The sequence below is a fragment of the Hyaena hyaena genome, unplaced genomic scaffold, assembly GCF_003009895.1.
Source record: "Hyaena hyaena isolate Hyena2069 unplaced genomic scaffold, ASM300989v1 scaffold_261, whole genome shotgun sequence".
Classification (NCBI taxonomy): Eukaryota; Metazoa; Chordata; class Mammalia; order Carnivora; family Hyaenidae; genus Hyaena; species Hyaena hyaena.
Window position 1 is genome coordinate 1534937 of NW_024080893.1, and position 21962 is coordinate 1556898.

The 21962-nt window shown below is 33.7% G+C and overlaps 1 protein-coding gene across 1 annotated transcript in view; it reads left to right on the forward strand.

The window, feature by feature from the left end:
- LOC120240752 (ankyrin repeat and sterile alpha motif domain-containing protein 1B-like) overlaps positions 1 to 21962 on the forward strand; it is a 928108-nt gene that overhangs the window by 191791 nt on the left and 714355 nt on the right. Inside the window, exons 7-8 of the mRNA XM_039245581.1 lie at positions 4161 to 4274; positions 5236 to 5402. Coding sequence (XP_039101512.1) covers positions 4161 to 4274; positions 5236 to 5402 — 281 coding nt within the window. The remainder of the gene's footprint in view (positions 1 to 4160; positions 4275 to 5235; positions 5403 to 21962) is intronic.

Below are 21962 nucleotides of genomic sequence, written 5' to 3' on the forward strand. Positions count from 1 at the left end.
CTTGAAGATAATAAGGCTATAAAGTGATGATATTATAAAAACATTATCTTACATTTGAATAATGCTTTAAGAAGTTTCAGGGATTTTTTTATTTTTTATTTTGTCTGTTGATAACTCTGTCAGGTAAGTAGGTCTGATATCATTATTCTCCTTTTTGTACATGAGGGAAACTGAAGCCCCAAGAGGCTGACTTGCTCAAACTCATATATCCTATCCTAGGGGGTAGAGCTGGTACGTAAATGTTGAGTTAACAACAAAAATTGTACTTAACTGGAAGAATACAGATTGTTTCCTCCCTAATCTTGGAGTATAAGATGATTTGGTCTTGCCAGCCTTTGTTTTTGATAAGGGTCACTTAAGTACCTGTGTAGTTGGATGCAGCATTATGTCTCCTGAAGGTTTGACATTATGTAGGTACTGCTTTTTTATTTGTAGGATTATATACTTCCTTACTTGATCTAAAACTTTTAAGGAAATTTAGATTTAAATACTTTCCCTTTAATGCAAACTGGTGCAGCTGCTCTGGAAAACTATGGAAGTTCCTCAAAAACTTAACAATAGAACTACCCTATGACCCAGAAATAGCACTGCTAGGAATTTACCCAAGGGATACAGGAGTGCTGATGCATAGGGCACATGTACCCCAGTGTTTATAGCGGCACTTTGAACAATAGCCAAATAATAGAAAGAGCCTAAATGTCCATCAACTGAAGAATGGATAAAGAAGATGTGGTTTATATATACAATGGAATACTACTTGGCAATGAGAAAGAATGAAATCTGGCCATTTGTAGCAAGGTGGATGGGACTGGAGGGTATTATGCTAAGTGAAATAAGTCAGTCAGAGAAAGACAGATACCATGTGTTTTCACTCATGGAGATCTTGAGAAACTTAGAAGACCACGGAGTAGAGGAAGGAAAAAAAAAGTTATAGAGAGGGAGGGAGACAACCCATAAGAGACTCATAAATACTGAGAACAAACTGAAAGTTGATGGGGAGGTAGGGGGAAGGGAAAGAGGGTGGGCATGCAGGAAGGCACTTGTTGGGATGAGCACTGGGTGTTGTATGGAAACCAGTTCGACAATAAGTTATATTTAAAAATGTAAATTAAATACTTATGTTTTTGAACGTTTGGGCTCAACAAATGAATGGATAAAGAAGATATGGATATACACACACAAATACACACACACACACACACACACACACATATACATACATACACACACAATGGAGTATTACTTGGCAATCAAAAAGAATGAAACCTTTCCATTTGCAACAACATGAATGGAACTAGAGTGTATTTAGCTAAGCAAAATTAGTCATAAAAAGACAAATATCATATGACATCACTCATATGTGGAATTTAAGGTGCAAAACAGATGAACATAAGGGAAGGGAGGCAAAAATAATATAAAAACAGGGAGGGAGACAAAACATAAGAGACTCTTAAATATAGAGAACAAACTGAGGGTTGCTGGAGGGTTGTGGGTGGGGGATGGGCTAAATGGACAAGGGGCATTAAGGAGGGATGAGCACTGGGTGTCATATGTAGGGGATGAATCACTGGATTCTACTCCTAAAATCATTCTTGTACTCACTAACTTAGATATAAATTTAAAATAATAATAAATAAATACATAAATACATGAAAACATAAATACTTTCCCTTTATGCTTTGTGATTAGACCTGACATGTAGTATATTCCCTTAAAAACCCAGACATTGGGGCACTTGAGTGGCTCAATCATTTAAGCATCTGACTGACTCTTGATCTCAGCTCAGGTCTTGAGCTTAGGGTCATGAGTTCAAGCCCTGTGTTGGGCTCTGTGCCCAGCGCTAAGCCTACTTAAAAACAACAACAAAATAACAAAACAAAAAAAAATTCCCCAAACCAAAAAACAGACATTTGTTGTACCCTTTCCAGTTAGCTTCTACATTGCTCAGCGGTGATTGTTACAGCTTGGTGGCAAATGTAAATAAGGGAGGAAGGCAGGATGGTTTCATTGGATGTCAGTTGGGAAGCTGAAGAACAGCCTTATCCTGACAGAGATAAATGAATTAAAACCAAGTCAGGCAGGTGATGCATAGATATAGGAGTCAACAAAAGCCAAAAGGGATAAAAAGAATAGACATGCTATAGGAAGTCATTCATGCTCTCTTCTCTCTTGATCTTCAAAACCTCTCAGGGAAGGGAAGTCCCCTACAATTGTCTCATTAACAAATAACTTAATTACAAGTCAGGTGAATATAGAGATAAATCAGAAAACATATGAATAGCTCCTCATATTTATTCAAGTCAGACTGAATGAAAGCTAAAAAAAGTAAAAAGAATGGTGTACAACATTTTTTCTTCCCTGTCGAGGTATTTTATATTTCATATTGAACTTTTGTCTCTAACTAAATTTAAAACACTGAGGCTTGTGAATATTATGTCTTTTGGGAAAAGCAAAATAAATGTCATCTGCTAAAAAGAGGATAGGACATAATTACAGACATTTACTGCATTGATTTAACTTAAATGGAAGTGTTATTACATAGGAGCTAACTATCTGTATTCTCTTAAATAGTCAAGATTCATTAGGTATGCCAACTTGTGATAAGGTATATGCTACAGCTTCGAATTTTTAAAATTATTGGCAGATTTTAGAATGTGAATATATTATCTATATTCTTTGAATTCCTGGGTCGCAAATCAGTGGTACATTTTAAACTTTATGACAAAGTTTGTTATTTCAGTAAAGCCAATCTAGAGTAGATAAAATTACTATTTATGTCCTGGAGGAGGAATTCACTTTACATAATTACTGCACTTGGTCAAAAATTTTAAGGATAGAATTTTATAGGTTGCTTTCTTTTCCTAGTAGAATTTGCCTAGTACAAAGGCCCTTAGGTGGAAACTGTTTGGATGGTATAAAGACACAATTGTTTAGAATGAGAACATAAACTTTCTTAAGTAGATTTTAAGAAAAATATTCCTTCTGAATAAAGAGATCAGTTGATTCAATCATTTAGATGGAGACTACAAACTAGCCACTGTGAGCTGATTGCTTTTGGCAGATAGCAGATTTATTTTGTTTAGATTAAAGATGTTTGGCCTACACTGTGTTTCCATAAAAATTGAATTGGCTTTCAACAGTTAAAAATCTAGGGTTTTAGCTAAAACTTCAGAGTTTTGTTGGCTTCTCAAAAAATGCAGGCTTTTATTTTACTTGACTGTCAAACTTTGGATGAGACACCTACTTTCTGGTTAATCATTCTCCACATGCTTTCTGTTTTCTCTGTGATCTAGAGGCTGAATATATATTGACATTTATCCCTGCATTCAGATGCTTAAGAGTAAAGTGAGATGTTTTCTTGTCCCATGTTTATATGGCTGTGCCTCTTATTAGCTGTATAAACATGGCCAAATTAAAATCCTTCTCCTTGAGTTGTCATCTTTAAAACAGGTTGTAAGAGTGTCATAGTTTTATAAGGATCAAGTGAGTTAATTTATATTAAAAACTTAGAACACTGTTGGGTGCCATATTTAAATTTTGACTGCTCTAATTTTATTATGTCTTTATCAAAGTTGGAAAAATGAGAGATAGGCTGGTGTGAAACATTACTTCAAGAATAATGAGAGAGAATGTTATTTATTTGTGGAAATAAAGCTTAATGTGCAATTATGCTTGTCTTACAAGAGTAAACACCATTATAACATAAACAACTTCATTCATTTATGTTACCTGACTAGTTGTGGTTGTTCCATCGAATTTGGTGTTCCTGTTTAGGTATCAAGTCTATTCAAAGCATATTTCAGAGGATTTTAAATCTTCAAGTAGAATGTATTTAAGGAAACTGAGGGTGTTATTCTATCTTTAACAGGTGAATTTATTTTTAAGGAAAGAATGTGTCAAATTTAGTTTTCATAAAAAGAGTTTATGAGTCTCTTCCAAAATATCTTTTAAATTTTATTTAAGAATATTTAAGTTAATAGCTCATCATGAAGTTCTTTCAGTTTGTTTGGATTTTTGAAGTTCTTTTAAAAACTTAGGATATATTTAAGTTATGTGGAAATAAATGAAAAACTGATCACCAGAAGTAAAACATAAAGTTTAGTTTTTGATTTTAAAATAAATGAATTCGACTATATAATTTCAAAAACTTATATACACAGAATATTTAGAAGGTGTGGGAAGATCAGCAGCCCTTGAAGAACATGTACAGGAAGATACAACACAAGAAATACATATTTCATCTCCTGTTGAGTCTCCTTCCCAAAAGACTAAGAGTGAGTAGCTAATCAAAAAGCCCTTGAAATAATAGTAGACATTTTATGTCCAAATTTGTTCTATATGCAAAAAGCCCAACACATGTGAAAATTTCAGGTCTTGTCAGTTATATCTTATACTTTATATTTTATCCATTTATTCAGTCAGCGTTTATTGAGCTCTTCTATTTGTCAGGCCATACTCTTGGCGTGACACAGTAGCGAGCAAAATTAGCAATCTCTGCTGTCATGATGTTTACATGGAGTAGATATTTCACACTAGATTTGTTTTCCAAAATGTATTTTTAATGCAGAATAAAAATATTGGTATCTGGATTATAACAGCTGGAGTTTTTTTTTTCCTGGGAGAAATTATAACTATAAAGTACCTTTCTGAGAATGATTAGAAAATGCATATTTGCATGCAACCTACAAAATATTCATGTTCTGACGGATGATGCATAATGTTTATCTGTTCTTTCTGTGTTTTTCCTTTATGTCACATAGCATAATTTTAGTTTATTACTTATGTAATTATTTATCTAAATACATTCTGTTTCTTTTAGTTGAACCTAGGAAGTAGGCTCCCAGCACCATTAAAAATTTATTAATGAGTTGTTGAATGAAATCTATCATATGAAAGATTATTGAGGATTAAATGATAGAGTGAATGAAACTTTAGGAATTGTAATTCCAGATGTTTTTATGTACTGTGTGTAAATGGATCATTAATATTTATTTCTACTTTGAAAAAGAATAGTAATAGGCAAAATTGGAATTTCTCCTTATCTTTTAATTTAGTCTTTTAATTTAATTCTTGCATTAATTATAGTTTAGTACCTTGTTTTCATCATAATATTTTCTGATTTACTTAATCTTGTTTGTCATGAGTTCTATCACTCTACTAGTCATATTTTTATTAGTTACTAGGAAGTTTTAGCAGTAGCCTTTCTCGAAACTTTGAATTACTGTCTTCTTATAGGTGAAACTGTGACTGGAGAATTATCAAAACTCTTGGATGAAATAAAACTCTGTCAAGAAAAGGATTATTCTTTTGAAGATTTGTGCCACACAATATCAGACCACTACTTAGATAATTTGAGCAAGATTTCAGAGGAAGAACTTGGGAAAAATGGAAGCCAGAGTGTAGTAAGTAAGGGGGGAAAGAAGACAATGTGTCTGTCTTGCCAATTCAATGTGTATCTAAGAGGCAGGGGATTTGTGCATTATCCTATCTTCTGCCAGTGTCAAATGTCAAATTCCCAATTGCTCTTTTCCTGATGTTCACTGGTGTTTTACTCTCACTGCATGTGTAGAGGAAAGAACGCTTTGATAAATCACTTATAGTTTGTGATGATCTTGCTACTGTTGACTAGCATAACACATGAAATCATAGTTTCTTTGATTATATTCTTTTAGTCTCACTGGGCATGATGACAATTGGTTTACAAAGAAAGAAAAAAAATCTTCCTTGTGTCTTTCTTCCCCATGTTCTCTATGAACTGAGTCTACCCCATCTTGAAGAAAGACAGAGCTGGCCTATATGTGTATGTTTTCCAGTCACTCTCTATGTTATGGTAGGAAAGAGACATTGTGGAAAGTTTGACCTCCATATTTTTATAATCTTATGCAAATCCCTTATGCAGCCTACAAGCTCAGAATCTAAATCATGAGTTAGAGATTCTTGATCATTTGGATTTCTATATTAACACAAAAGCAAGAAAAACTGTAGAGAATCAATCAGTTTAAAATTAAGATTTGTATACCCATTTTGTGTCATATGGAGGTAGAATTTATAGAGTGTACTGGTATTAAAGAAAATGCATTATTATAACATTAAATCTTCACTCACTTTTAGAGCTTAATTTGTTATATAAACATAATGCTTTCTTCAAAAGCTAGTAAGAGTGGATTGTGTTAAGTATGTCATATTATTTATGAAAACTAAAATTATTGCCAAGTATAGTAACTATTATGAGAACATTTACTTCATTTAACTCCTTACTGTGTGCTGACACTTGTTTCCCAGTGTAGTCTAGCTCCATGACTAATCTTACTCCCTAGGCTGTCTTTGTTTTGTTTTTTGTTTTGTGTTTGTTTTTTGCTGTACTGTCTTTTTTAAAGCATCATATTATTGGCTCCAGTAAAAGCTCCTTATGAATAATCATTATTAATTATATATATACTGAAGTAAATACATGCAAGTTTTACCAAATGAAATTTTTATATTAATGAAATATTTACTGTAGTGATTTTAATGTCAGGACAAAATTTCCTGTTTAAAAATCTAAAACTTATATATCATCTCCAAATTACAAACCAATTACATTTCAACATTTCCTTGAAGGTTGGTTACAAATTAAAACATATTTATCCTATATAAATAATACATGATGTTTAGGGTTTTAGGTTTGTCCCTAAAGTTCTCTAAACTGACTACTTCTGGTCCTCTACTTCTATACCCACAAATTTCTGAAAGCCTTAGTTGTATAAACCAGTGATTTCCAAGTTTTTTTTTTTTGTTGTACCATGGTAAACAAATTTTAAGTAAATATCCCAAATGCATGTATTCATAAATTATGTATATCTACTACTATTTGAAGAATATATGATATAAATTATGCATATACTACCAGATAATTTCAAGTAAGAAGGATACAAGTAAGTGTAAATAGAGCCTCTATTTTTTAAAATAATTTCTTAATGTTTATTTATATTTGAGAGATAGAGACAGTGTGAATGGGGTAGGGGCTGAGAAAGAGGGAGACAGAATCCAAAGCAGGTTCCAGGCTCTGAGCCGTCAGCGCTGAGCCTGATGTGGAGCTCAAAACTCACGAACTGCAAGATCAATTCAATTGAGTGAGCCACCCAGGTGCCCCAAACCTCTATTTTTGTTTTGTTTTGTTTTACTCAATGGGTATCTTGTGCACTCTCAGGTCTGTACTGCACACTTTACTTGGAGACCATGCTTATTTAAGTTTATAGATTTCGGGTAGTGATATCAGGGATTTTTAGTATTATTAGGGTAACGTAATGTAGGGGAACGTGGCCAGATACTTTTTTGTAAGTCAAAGACTGTATTGTGATAGTGACAAGAGAGAAATTAATGCTCATATATTGAACGGAATATCTTAAAATTCAAGCATCCTTTCATACAAGAAATCACCTCTTTGTTCCTGTGACAAACCTTATATTGTGTTCCTTAAAAGTATTGTCATGTTATAATAAATGTTACATGAGGCAGAAAAGCAGAGGGATCATATGCGTAAGACAAGTAGTTTGATTTATCTGAAATAATGGAGTTTATAAAGGGGGAATATGGGAGATAAAATTAGAGGGATAGATTGAGATCAGGACATGGATGATTTTGAACGTAAGGATAAGAGTTCTGTTATTTATGTTTTAGAAAGGGAGAAAAATCTAAAGGATTTGGGGCAGATAAAAGACCTCATTGGAAGTGCCCTTTCAGAAGATTAATCTAATAAAAACTTGTTATCGATATTTAAAAAGTAATCTGGTTACTTTGACCCTTTTCAACAGCCTGTGTTTCATTTGGGTTCATTTGCAGTTGTTGAATATTTCTGTTCATCAGAAATGTTTTTCAGAGTTTGTCATGAATTGTACTCTCAAATTATGCAAAAATTTAACCAAGCATTTATAGATCACCTAATATAGATGTTTGTTACCATGTTGGTTGTAAGTTATAGGATTTATTTATTATTTGTTTGTTTATTTATATATGTATTGAGAGAGTGTGTGCATGCACATACATGTGCACACTATGGGGAGGGGCAAAGTGAGAGAGAGAGAAAATCTTAAGCAGTTTCTACACCCAGCTTGGAGCACAATGTGGGACTTGATCTTCATGACTCTGAGACCATGACCTGAGCTGAAATCAAGAGTTGAATACTTAAGTTATAGGATTTATAACAGCAGTAATGAAACATGGTTCCTGACTTAAAGGAGTTCAGAATTCCTATTCTAAGAAGGCTTTAGTCACAGGGTACAGATATAAGACTAACATATAAAACAACAGATATATGAGTGCTAACATTTATTAGGTGCTTGCTATTCTAATACTTTATATGATTTAAGCCACTTAATCCTCACAGTAAAGCTAACAATGGATTTATAGACTTGGGAAATGATTCAGCTGGCAAGTGGCAGATCTAGGATTCAAACTCAGAGCCAATATCTTTAATTTCCAGTTACATTTCTTATAATAAATTACCCTGTGGCCAAAAGAATTTTTTTTAAAGGGAGAGATTACTGAAAACTTACTTGTATTCACTGAAGGTGTAATGGAGGTAGGGAGAGACTAAACTGGGGTTCCAGTAGAAGAGGAGATATGCCTTGTACTTATTTTGGAATGAATGAGTGAGTCAAAGAGAAGATTCCAGCTTGCAGAAACAGTATGTACAAAAGCACAGAGGTGAGACATAGCATATAATTTGAGAAGAATGGTTTATCGTGAGAGTTGATTTTGGAAAGTAGTGGGAAACAAATTTGAGTAAGTAATAATTCTTAACACTTATGGAGCACTTTTTGGTATTAACTGGCCTAATCTTAACAATAACCCTATCAGATAGGTAGGATTATTCCTCTCATTTTATAGATGAGAAAATGGGGACATAGAGAACCTTTATGATTTTCCCACATTGACACAGTAATTACTAGAGCCAAGATCTGAAAACAGGCAGTTTGAGGTTGGTACCTTAGCTGTTACTGCTCAACTATTTTGTTTGGGGAAGATAATTAATTTGGGAACCTAGTCGGAGGTTTAATATTGTTGCTGAGGAGAATAATACTCTTTAATAGGGAGTTCTGTCTTGAAAGTGACATTTTGGTAATATAAAAATGGTAACTATAATCAGATGTTCTGAAAAGAGACTTCGAGATTCTCAGCAATGGATATATGTTAGACTTATCTGGAGAGGCTTCAAAATATACTGATACCATTAGGTACCATGTCACCAAGTAGACCAACTAAATCAGAGTTGTTTGAGGTGGTTCTGAGCCTTTACCTTTTAAAAAGCTAATATCCAGACTACTGATCTACAGGAGTAAAATTCTTCCAGGGTGTTACTGAGGTAATTGAGACCTGAGATGCTGAGTCAGAACTGAGGTCTTGATAATACTACAAAATTATAGAACTTTAAGCTAGAACAAGTCACATCATAGGTATTCAGCCCGATTCTCCCACTCCCCAATGTAAGAGCTTCTAAAAAAATCTCTTTAATTTGAAGTATTTTCAGTTTATCATCAGGGAAAATTTCCACTGTAGTCCAGCCATAGTCCTAAATTAAAATTATTTCTGTGTTATATTGGAATGTTAAAGGTGAATAAGATTTTTGCTTATCATTCACATTATTGGCTAAAAGATGGGCATTTGGGTCCAGTTAAAATTTAATTTTAGGTAATAAGAAATACCCAACTTGTTAATTGTATTATGACAATTCCAAAAGTAGTTTAGAACAAATAAAAATGTAAGGAAAATATGTTTTGTAGCATTTATATTATTAATAAATGAATTTTACATATTATTGATATATCTGAATTTTGAGGATATTTTAGCTGTTAGTTCAGTTTAGCTTTCATTGCCTATTTTTCTTCCAATAGAGGGCAGTCTAATTCAGTAATTTAAAATACAAAATCAGCTATCTTACGTAAGAACTTTTACTTTTGAATTAGAGGTTTCTGATTTTATTAAAATATTAGCCTTAGGTAGTAGCTTGAAGAATTTTACTAATATAAGTCAATTAAAAGTTAAATTCTTATTATGATTGAATGTATTTGATTGAACATTTAATGTGAAGGCCGGCTCCAGTTAAAATTACATTTTCTCTTGCATAAATTTTAATTCAAAAGCCAGTCTGTTTTAAATGCTTTTATAATATGCATATGGAGCCATTTTCTAAGTTGAATTAGGACATTATATAATCTAGAATGTAAATTTTGAAGAAATATAAATATCTTCACATTCTTTAGCAACCCATGAAATTTAGAATTTTAAAAGAATATGAAATAATCTGAAAAAATGTTCTATTCTCTTCATTTATTTTTCCAAGTCATGTATTCATTGCCTTCCTCCATGTGTGTAAACAATGTGCACAACTATTAAGTGTGAATACACTATGCCATTGCAAAATTTGGTTATAGCATACATATTATTAGAGCAGACTTTAGAATCTAGGTTTCAGGAAAACGTTTTTTTTAATTAAAAAAAAACTTTTTAATTTATTTCTGAGAGAGAGAGACAGCATGAGCAGGGGAGGGTCAGAGAGAGAGGGAGATACAGAATCTGAAACAGGCTCCTGGCTCTGAGCTAACTGTCAGCACAGAGCCCGACGTGGGGCTCGAACCCACGAACCATGAGATCGTGACCTAAGCCGAAGTCGGTTGCCTAACTGACTGAGCCACCCAGGCGCCCCCAGGAAAACTTTTTTTAAGATTTAAAATAGAAAAAGCATCATTGCTTCATTAGCTTATGTTTCTAAGAAGTAAATAGGAAGCTTCTGGGATGAAATGCATTGTATGTTTTTTCTCCTAAGGGAAACCTGGATACAAATAGCGTGTAAAAGTTATTATTTGAAAGGGATTGTGTTGGCAGGTAAACCTTCTGAAGTGTGAGATGGTTTACTTTAGTATATCAAGATTTTAAGATTCACTATTTCATTTTTTATAATAAGCTTCTATAACCTGCTTGAGAAAACTCTCAGGGGAGTTGTTGGGGGATATCTATAGAAAAATATACTTGATTTGGTGCAAGAGTTCATCAAGTCTTAAAGGTTAGTAGAATCAAATTAGGTTGCTTAGAATACAAATGGTGTTTCTAAAATTAATTACTTGCAGAAATATAATTTCTAGAGCTTAATTATCAGGAATGTGCTAATTTCAGAATTGTAAGATACTTTGGTGGTTGTGTCATCCAGTTATTATATTCAGAGCACTTTGGGAAATGAATTTTCTGAAACATAAGAAAGAGTGTTCTTACAAGATTATAATTGATTCTTTATTACATATGAGGGTTTTTTTTTTTTATAATGGAACTGAGTCTTAAGTAGTAGTAACTATTAATCTTACTGGGAATATGGTATTCAGAATATTTCTAACTTGAATAATTCATACCTTGTATAGTTGAACAAATTTTTTGGCAGCAGTGACTCAAGACTGCTCTGTACTAAACCCAGTCTTGATTGTCCTAACAGATTTTTCAGAATGTAGGGAATGAATAGGTTCTGTTGACTTATGTTAATATTTTGAAGTTAATAGCATTAACTATATGTATGTGTCATATGAATATACAAGGAGAACTTTAAAATCAGAATGGTAAGACTTTGATCCCTCTTCTCATCCCAGGAAGAACTTATACCTGTAGTGAATTTAGGAAGATCATTGCGATATCCTTGACTTCTAGAATAGAAGAGTCATTTTTGCTGAACTTCCAACACAATTGCTTTTAACTTTCATGACACATCTCTTTGTTCTGCTATGTGTTGTGTGTGTACATGTTTTTATATTGCTTCTTACCAACTTCTTGATTGTTGGATCTATATTTGATTGATCTCTGTAATCACATCCTGTCTAGCACGGTACCTTGCATGTAGTGATCTTTCAGTGAAAGTTTATTGAATGAGTAATTGCATGAAAAGGCAAACACTGCATAGAAGAGTACATATAAACCAATGTTGTAAATAAACCATTTTTATTGAAAAACATGTTTAATTATTTGGACATGAATTACAGAGTGCAAGAACAGGTGTTTGCTGTTCTGATGCTTACTGGCAGGGTGATCTTTGAAAGTTCTGGATCTTTCCAAGCTTTAGTTTCCTCCTCAGTTTAAAAAAAAAGTTTAACATAGCTTTCTGTCAGTTACAGAAAAAGAGCTACTCTTTTTTGTGCTGCTAAAGACAGCTATTTTGATTTTTGTTTCATAGATTTTGTCCAACTTTGTCCAGACTTTCAAATAATGACTTAATATCAACACAAAGGGGATTTCTCTAGTGAAATGCTAAATGTTCTATTCTTGGATTGGTCTTAGTCAATATTTTGCCATAAAAAAAACCAGTCATCTATCATAATCAGGTCTGCAGATGTTAGAGAGGAATAGCAAACATGACAAATAATTGAACTTATATGAAAAATTACCTCAGTAAACAGATTCTTGCTTCAAAGTAAAAACAGAATTCAGTGGGAGTTATAATAAAATAAAATCTTATATTTAGATTCCTAAAAATTCTGTGGTTTAAGTGTAAGATTGGAGAGATTTAATTGGGGAAGAAGTGCATACAGAAAGTTCTGGGGTATTTAAATGACCATAACTACAATGTGAACATTGTAAAAATGTTAAACATGCTAAAAATCAATAAACACTTGCCAAGCTATCATGTCTGCAAATATAATCTTAGAAGCTAACATTTATATTATAATAAGTTTTAACTATGCTAGACATTGTGTTAAACATGTTTTAATAATTTTCTTTTTTTTATTCCTCACAAAAGTGCCATGAGGTAAGTTTTGTTACCCTCAATGTGGAAATCAAGAGTAAAATAACTTGTCTAGAGTTATAGAGCTACCAAAAGGTAAAGCTGGGATCTGAATTTAGGTCTGATGTTTTACAAGGTCATGATCCTAACCTAATGGTCCGTGACAGTCATATCATTAATGGTTATTAGTGACAGTCCTTATGTCATTAATATCTTCGAGATTGACCTACCCTCACCTTTTCATCATGCATGCCACTGTGTAGATGCACACTCTTATTATTGCTCACTTACTTACTTTGAGTCTTTTATTCTGTCTACATGCTTTTAGTGTCTCCTCTTAATTTGCCACAGCTTTTTAACACTGCTGCCAAGTCAGTATGCCTTAAGTGCAGCTTCTGATCGTGTCACTCTCCTTCTCAAAGCTAGACCTGGTCCTCACTGTAAAAATTAAATATAGACTTTTAACTCTGGCACTCAAGGCTCCATCTTCTAGCTTCATTATATGTTTCCAGCTTTCTCCCATTAATGTCTTAGAGAAATACAGTGTTTTGATAAAATGGCTTACTCTCAAGCACATCTGTCTTTCCTTATCTCTCCCCATGTTCACAATGTTTCATTCATATATAATTCTTTTTCTCTATCTTCTACATACTGAAAACGATCTCTCACAAAACCTTTTATTAAAAATATTACAAGACCTTTTTTGATCCTCCTACTGAAAGCCAACCATTTGGATTGGATATCATTAACATTTTATTTATAAATTAGTTATGTAAATTTCATCATCTGCTTTGTGTTATTTATACAAACATATTTATGTATTATGTTTTGGCTTTACTTATAAACCTCTTGATGACAAGGGAATTACTTATCCCTGTGTGTGTGAGGAATTAAGCATAATTCTTCACCCACACACTTAATAAATATTTGTTGAATTGATTTGATAGGCCATGGACATCAGGAACTGATAACTGAATGTAGATATAGACCTATGGATAAAGCTCTAAGATGGACTCTTTGTAATCTCAGAAGAACTTCCTCTGTTGGTTGTTATTTCAAATAATGAATGCCTTACCATTTATTTTGAAGATGACACAAAATACCTGGTCAAACTATATTATAAACTTCCTCACAGCGTAAAAACACCAACATCTTAGAACAAGTCATATCTTCCTTTTATAGTAATAAATTTCTTTCACTGACGATAAGGAAATCTTACATTATAAATACCACATTTGATTACTGATAACATATATAATGGAAATCTATAAGAATATAGGAACATATATCTCATTTATATTTTGATTTTCAAATTCTTCAGTATCTTTTTTATTTTTTTAAAAACATATATTTTTTTGAGAGAGTGAGAAAAATATGTACATGGGGGAAAGCAGAGGGAGAGGGAAAGAGAGAATATTAAGCAGTCTCCATACCCAGCACAGAGCCTATTGTGGGGCTTGATCTCAAGACTGGGAGATCATGACCTGAGCTGAAATTGAGTCAGTCACTCAACCAACTAAACCACACAGGCACCCCAAATTCCTCAGTATTCTGTGACAAACATTTTTAAAATTCATCCCTGTTATTCTTTCTGTATAAGTTGAGACAGACTATTTTTGAAGCAGTTTTTTTTCCCATTAATCATAAGGAAAATGGGCCTAAGCAAACACCCTGTTTTTTCTTAATTGTTAATGATTCTTTCAGCCACATATTACAATTACCTTGTGCATTTATCATAATGGAACTAATTTGTAATTCTATTTCAAGGTATACATTTGAGAATTCTTGATTCTCTTTTGGAGTAAAGGCCTTGGACAGTCTGCCATTATAAAAGAATCCCATTTGGCTTCCTAAGACCGTAGGCAATCGGTCTGGAGCCTGAGCTTAAAGAGCCATGTCTGTGGTGATAACCACTCACCTCTGTATTCAGGGAAATGTTTTTCACCTGAAGAGCAAAGTAATTCTAATGGAATAGTGGAATAGTAACCCCCCTGAAAATTATGGAAAACACTCATGCTTCTAACGTGTTTTATCGTGTGACCATTTGAGATGTGATTACTGAATATTGGAATTCATTCAGCCTCCAATACTTGAAGAATTAAGATACTCCATTATGCAATCAAAGTCAATAAAAGTAGATAGAAGAGATACTGTGTGGTATGCTTTAATCTCAGGTCCAGACTTTTAAAATTTCTCATGTTATTTTCACTTACCTTTGTCAGAATTTTTGTTTCAACCATCTATGCTTTTTAAAGTTCAAATGTTTCAGTTGCTAACAGTTTCACAATGGTTCTATTTAGTTGATAGCTGCCAGTCTATGCTATCAGATAACTAACTGTACGAAAAAAAGTCTTAATTTGGAGAAAGAATGAGGTAGTCAAGAAGATGAATTTGACAGAAAATGAAAAGCTCTCAAATGAACAAAGGTAATGAACCCAGTGAGAATTGTATATCAGTAAAGTGGACATTGCTTGCCCCCAAAATAAATGAGACAAACACTGACATGTGGTATCATTTCCTATAATCATCGATTCTGTGTTGCTCAAATAAATCTATTCTTGAGGACTTTAGAATATTTGCTTTTAGCCTTTAATTCTACTTTTCTGCCAGTTTCCTGAACAATGAAAGTTTCTTTATCATCATAGTTATTATCATCCTCACTAATTTATTGAGACTCTCCATTAAATAATTACACTAATTTATTCAATAACATGTATTTGTAACTTGGATTGGCATTGTAGTTTGGAGAACGAGAGTTTTGAACTCAGACTTGTGTTTGAATCTCAGTTCTACTTCTTAGATAAGTATTACCCTGATCTTTATATTTGTCACTTGAATAGTAATGTTTCTATAGTCTTTCTCACCTCGACCTACTGAATCAGAATGTCTGGAAGTGGATTATTTTTAATAAACTCACTACGTGGTTATTACATTCAGTAGTTTGTGCACTCTGCACTAGGATATTTTTTAAATGTTGGTTTCTTAGATAATCAACTACTCGCATCCGTTTTCATCTTGCCCTCACAAATCTGTGGATCTCAGATTACAATGATCTGACCCTAATTTGCTCTTGCCTTCATTTTTTTGTTCCTATGAATACAAATTTGATTGGTTATCAGGGCAAAATAACTTGCCTTTTAAGGGTTGTTTTTTTCTACTTCTATAAAAATTGCCATTGGAATTTTGAAAGAGATTATGTTAAATCTATAGATGACTTTGTATAATATGGAATGTTTACTAATATTAATTCTAGTCCATGAGCACAGTGTCTTCACATGGCTGTGGGTTTTCTTTAATTTTACATCAAAGTCTTGTAGTTTTCAGTATAAAGATCTTTTCCTTCCTTGATTAAATTTATTCCTAAGTATTTTATTGTTTTTGATGCTATTATGAATAGGGTTGTTTCATTTATTTTTCTTTTTGTTTTTTTTGTTTTTTGTTTTGTTTTTGTTTTTATTTATTTCTAGGAGAGAGGGAGAGAGACAGCGTGAGCAGGGGAGGGTCAGAGAGAGAGGGAGTCACAGACTGAAACAGGCTCCAGGCTCTGAGCTGGCAGTCAGCACAGAGCCCGAAGCGGGACAAAAACCAAAAAACACGAGATCATGACCAAAGAGAAAGTCGGACGCTTAACCGACTAAGCCACCCAGGCGCCCCATTTCCTTTATTTTTCAAATATTTTATTATTTGTGTAGAGAAATGGAACTTCTTTTTGTATGTTGGCTTTCCATACTTCAGTTTTACTGAATTTTTTGATTAGTTCTAGTTTTTTGGTAGTTTTTAGGATTTTCTATATATAAAATCATATCATTTGCAAATAATTTTCCTTTTTCCTTTTCTGATTTGGGTGCCTTTTATCTCTTTCTTGCCTCATTGCTCTGTCTAGGACTTCCAGTAGTACTATGTTGAATAGGAGTGGTGAAGGTAGGCATTCTTATCTTGTCCCTGATCTTAGCAGAAAAACTTTCAACCTTTCACCACTGAGTATGATGTTAGCTGTGGACTTGTCATATACGGCCTTTATTCTGTTGAGGTATGTTTCTTCCTATAACAAAGTTGTTGAGTGTTTTTATCATGAAAGGATATTTTGTAAGGTGTTTTTCTGCATGTATTGAGATGATCATGTGATTTTTATTTTACATTCTATATAATTTAACTTTTAATTAATTCTTTTATACTTTAAATTAAACGACAGTGTTGTTAAAGTACCAAATAAAGTATAAAGTAGTATTTAAAAGATTATCATCCTTCTCTTACTCTAATTTTCAGTTCTTCAAACCTACATGCACTGTGGCTCTCTTGTTTCTTAAAATTCTGTCTTCTTCCTCACAACCTGCCCCTCAATACCTGCTTCTCCCTACCATCTTCATTTAAGTAAAATTCTCTTAAGGATGAAATTGTAAACCCAGGAGCAGTGTTTTATTTTACTGTTTTTATTGTCCATCTCAAGTGCCTAGTACATAGTAAGGGCTTAATAATTGTTTTTTGGTCATTGGACTACTTTTTAAAAATTTGATATTACCTTCTCATTTATTCTATTATATCTAATCAAAACTCATTTTATCCTTTCATAGCTATGACTTCCAAAGTTCTAGGCTACATAAATTAAGATGAGGTCATTTTACTAACATAATTTTATTTTTTTTAAGTGTTTGCTTATTTTTGAGAGAGAGAGAAAGGGCATGAACAGAAGAGGGACAGAGAAAGGGAGACACAGAATCTGAAGTACGCTTCAGGCTTCAAGCTGTCGTCACAGAGCCCATCACATGGCTCAAACTCACGAACTGCAAGATCATGACCTGAGCCAAAGTCAGATCCTTAGCTGACTAAGCCACCCAGGTGCCCCTTTACCAACATAATTTTAAAAGATTGTATTGGCTCAATGGTGTCCTTCATAAGAGTTAAGCAAAGTGCCAGATGAAGCCTCAGTCAGAGAGAGATTCTCAGAGATTGTGTTTCACATTTATAATAACATTATCTTTGGATTGATGTTATCCCCCTTCTGATAGAATATATAACCAGCACACCATACAGGACAAAAGTGTGTGTGCATGTGTGTGTTTGTATGTGTGTGAAGAGGGGGATAGAGAAAAGAAAGGAAAATGGAAGAGGAATAGAAAGGGATCATATTATCAGTAGGGGCTTGTATCTTAGCCCTTTGATTTACAAGTTCTCTAATTTTATCTTATCCTTTAGAGCAAGTGGCATTTTATGGTTTTGAGAATCCAGCCATAAACACTGAAGAATGTGATATTTTCTAGATACAGTAATGTCACAGTCCAAAGTATAAACATTCTAGATCACATACAAAAAGGTATACTTCAAATCTTTTTCTTGATGCTTTGATTATTAATAAACCTGAAGGCATATTTACTTAACCAAGGTATTCTGATTTAGGCTTAGTAATGAGATGGAGTAACTGAGAGTGGGGTGTGGTTGTTTACATATAGTGGATAAAGGAGGGCTCTCAAGAGTGAAGTATAAACTGTAATCTGAAGGAAGAGAAGGATCCAGTCACATACCAAGGAAAGAAAATTTAGAATAAAAGGAAATTCTGTTTCCTGAGGTGAGAAAGAGCTTATTATGTTAAGTACCAGAAAAGAGGGCAGAGGCCATTGGTATAGATTGGTGTATACTGAACTGGGTAGAGGAGAAAATGGAACGAAGTTGGATATCCAGATTAGACAAGGTCTTATAGGTCATGGAAGTGATTTGATTTTTTTTAAGCAGGAGGGTGATATAATTTGATTTATGGGAGCAAAGTTGCAAAGTCTGTCTCTTCTAAATTAACTGATAATTCTATTTTAATATCAGATACGTGTATGGTATTTTTAACATAATACTTTTATAATATCAGTAGTTATTTATCATATATCAGCTGTGTGCCACATTCTTTGCTAGGCCCTGAGATATATATAACAGTCAAGAAGAGTGATGGGGCTCCTGTTATCACTGAACGTGTAGTTCAGCAGTGGATATAGATATGGACATAGCAATTATGGAAGAGTATAATAAGTAACAGGGGAGATACAAGGTAGTATTAAATATGTGGGAAACATGTTGGACTCAGATTGGGTGATTAGGACAGAGTTTCCAAATTTGCTTCTTTTCTCCTTGATTCTTCTGTCAACCATGCAACCATTATCCTAATCCTTTATGTTCTGGTTGGCTGGTCTCCTTTCTTTTCATAGTCCCTTGATTTTCTGTTCTTTCTTGGGTATTCTATTCCACAGAGAGGGAACTCCTCTTTGATTTCAGGTAGTAATAACTAAATGCTATTTGTTTTCAAATCTATAATTCTATTTTCAACCTCTTACTGCTCTCCAGGTCTGTATTACAATTGCTGATATGGCCCCTTTCCTAAACCTCCCTCTGTCATTTCATACTCAAACTATGAAGATACAAATCATCTTCCCATCCACTGTACCTGTACCCATTTTCCATCTTTATTTCCTTCTTCCAGGACAAAGAATTTCATATTCTGTTTGATTCTTTCCTGTTCCTTTCATTTTCCTGGTCTACCAGAGAGTTCCTATTTGTTTATTCTCATCATCCCTGCTTGACCCCACTTCACCTTCCAGGAAATGCCTCATTTCTTTATTCATTTTTACAATAAAACTCTAGAAGAATGTTTTCTCTTTTCCCCATGTTCCTCCTCTGTTTTCTCTTAAAACCAATTCAATCATGCTTTCTCCTTCATCAGGTCCCAGAACTGCCTTGTTGAGGTCTGCACTGACTTCCACATTGATAATTCCAGTAGACATTTCTTAGTCCTTTTCATACTTGATCTTTGAGGAACATTTGCCAAAGCTGACCATGCTCTCCTCCTTCACACATGTACTTTCTTCACTGGACTTCCTAGATACTGCACTCTCCTGACTCTTTTCCTTCTTGGCTGGCTACCCCTTTTTAGTCTTCTTTGCTGGTTCCTCCTCATATCCCTGACCACTTAACACTAAAGTGCCTTAGGACTCATTTCCTGGATATCTCTTCTTTTCTGTACTGACTCTTTCAGCTGAGCATGCTGAACAGTCTCACAGCTTTAAATACTAACTATGAACTAACATATCCCATGTTTACAGCTACTGCTTAGGTGGTCTTCTAACTCCAGACTCTTGTACTTAATTTTCTATTTGACATCTCCACTCATGTCAAATATCCTTTTCAAACTCAACATGGATAAAACTGAACTTCTGCATTACCTCTTGATACCATCTGGACCCTTATTTTTCCCATTTCAGTAAATAGTGACTCTGTCCATCCAACTTCTGTCCTCCAAAACCAAGGAGTAAGAGTAATTGCATACTCCTCTCTTTTTTCATGCCCCATAAACACTTGTTTTTGAAATTTCTACTCACTCTTCATTCATAATATATCTAGAATGCAATCACTTCTTACCAGCCCTACTACTGCCACCATGTTCTAAGCCACTATTATCCTTTGCCTGGATTATTAAACTGGCATTCCTGTTATCATCATTGCTCCTCCCTACAGTGTATTCTTAAAAGAGTTGCCAAAGAGATCCTTTTGGAATTTAAGTTAAATTATGTCACTTCTCTACTCAAAACACTTCTGTGGTTTCTCATCTTGCTCTGAGGAAAAGACAGAGTCCTTATACTGGCTCAAAAGACTCTACATGGCATGCTTACCCACCCTTGCCATATCCTTACCTTCCACACCTAATTTTCACTACTCTGCTCCCTACTCATGCTGTTCTAGCCATGTTTGGTTCATTGTCATTACTAGAAAACACCAGGCACACTCCTGCCTCAATATTATTGCACTTGCTATCCTTTCTTTCTGTAGCTATTTTTCCCAGGTGTCTTTATGGCTTATTCTCCCAGGTTTTTAATCAGACATCAACTTCTTAGTGTGGTCTTACCTGATCACCCTATTCAAAATTAGACATCCTGGCAATCCCTATCCCTCTTTTCTACTTTATTTTTCTCCATATTACTATCATCATCTAGTATACCATGTATTTTACTTACTGTATTTGTCCTTTTATTAAAATCTAGGCTTTACTGTGAGCAGAAGTTATTTTTTAATTTTGTTGTTGACTATCCAGAGCTTAAAATACTACCTGGAACATAGTAGACAGATAATAAATTTTACTGAATGAAATAATAAACCAACTTTACTATATGCCCTTGACTCTGTACATTTGGATTATATAGTGTCTTGACCTGGTTATCTATATAGCATAAAAACCATATGTTTTGGAGTTGAATAGATCAGGATTTGTATCCTGATGTTTCCTTTTATTAGTTAGTTGCTTTCTTTGAGCTTCAGTTTCCTCTTCTGTAAAATGAACACAGTAATCCCTGTCGTAAAGAGTTGTCATGAAGACTAATATGTGAGAATGTGTAAAAGTGTTATGACCCATGCCTGTGTGACACTGCCAGATGAGCCTTCCTGAAATGTTTTTATTCTATGACCTCTATTGTCAAGAATTAGACAAGGACTTACTTTGACTACTATATAGTGGCTGAATTCCTCTTGGATTTCAAGAATGTCAAGATCTTTCCATTCTGTTCTAGTGCCTCTTTTGGATATTTTTTTCTATTCTTCCTTCTCCCACCAATATACCTTATTCTTTTGTCAATTACCTAAACATATCACAAGCATTTCTTTTTCACTGTCTCTGCTAATTCTCCTTCATTTTCCTATCTCTCCAGTTTGTTTAAATGCTATTCATTTTCCATGGTATAGTTCAAGTCTTTCTTTCTCTGTATTGTAACATCCTCACTTATTCCAGCTCAAAACATTTTTGTTTGAACAAGTGGAAAATCTCATAAAAAAATGGGAGCTATTAAAAATTAAATGGAAATTGCAGAATTGAAAAGATTTACATGAAAAAAAACCCAGTGAACTTCAAGTGAATTTATAGTCTGTATATTATGCAATTGCACAATTTAGTAGCGAATCAGTCATCATTTTAAAGTATATTACTTATGAAATAGGTTGTTGAGAGAAATTGTTCTTTTGCCACAGGATCTGACTAGAGCTTCATTAAAAATGAAGAGAAGCTAATACAGTGTGGAAGGAGAACATTAAAAGGTGAGATGACAATGATCATTTGATCATGAGATAAGGAAACTAGGGGTCATGTTATGAAATGACTTCTGTACAGTTCTGTCTTCTCACTTCTTATGATTTTCCCCACTAACTAGTACTTCTATGACTTTTCCATGCTCTTTTTCACCTGTCTTTACATACTTGAAGT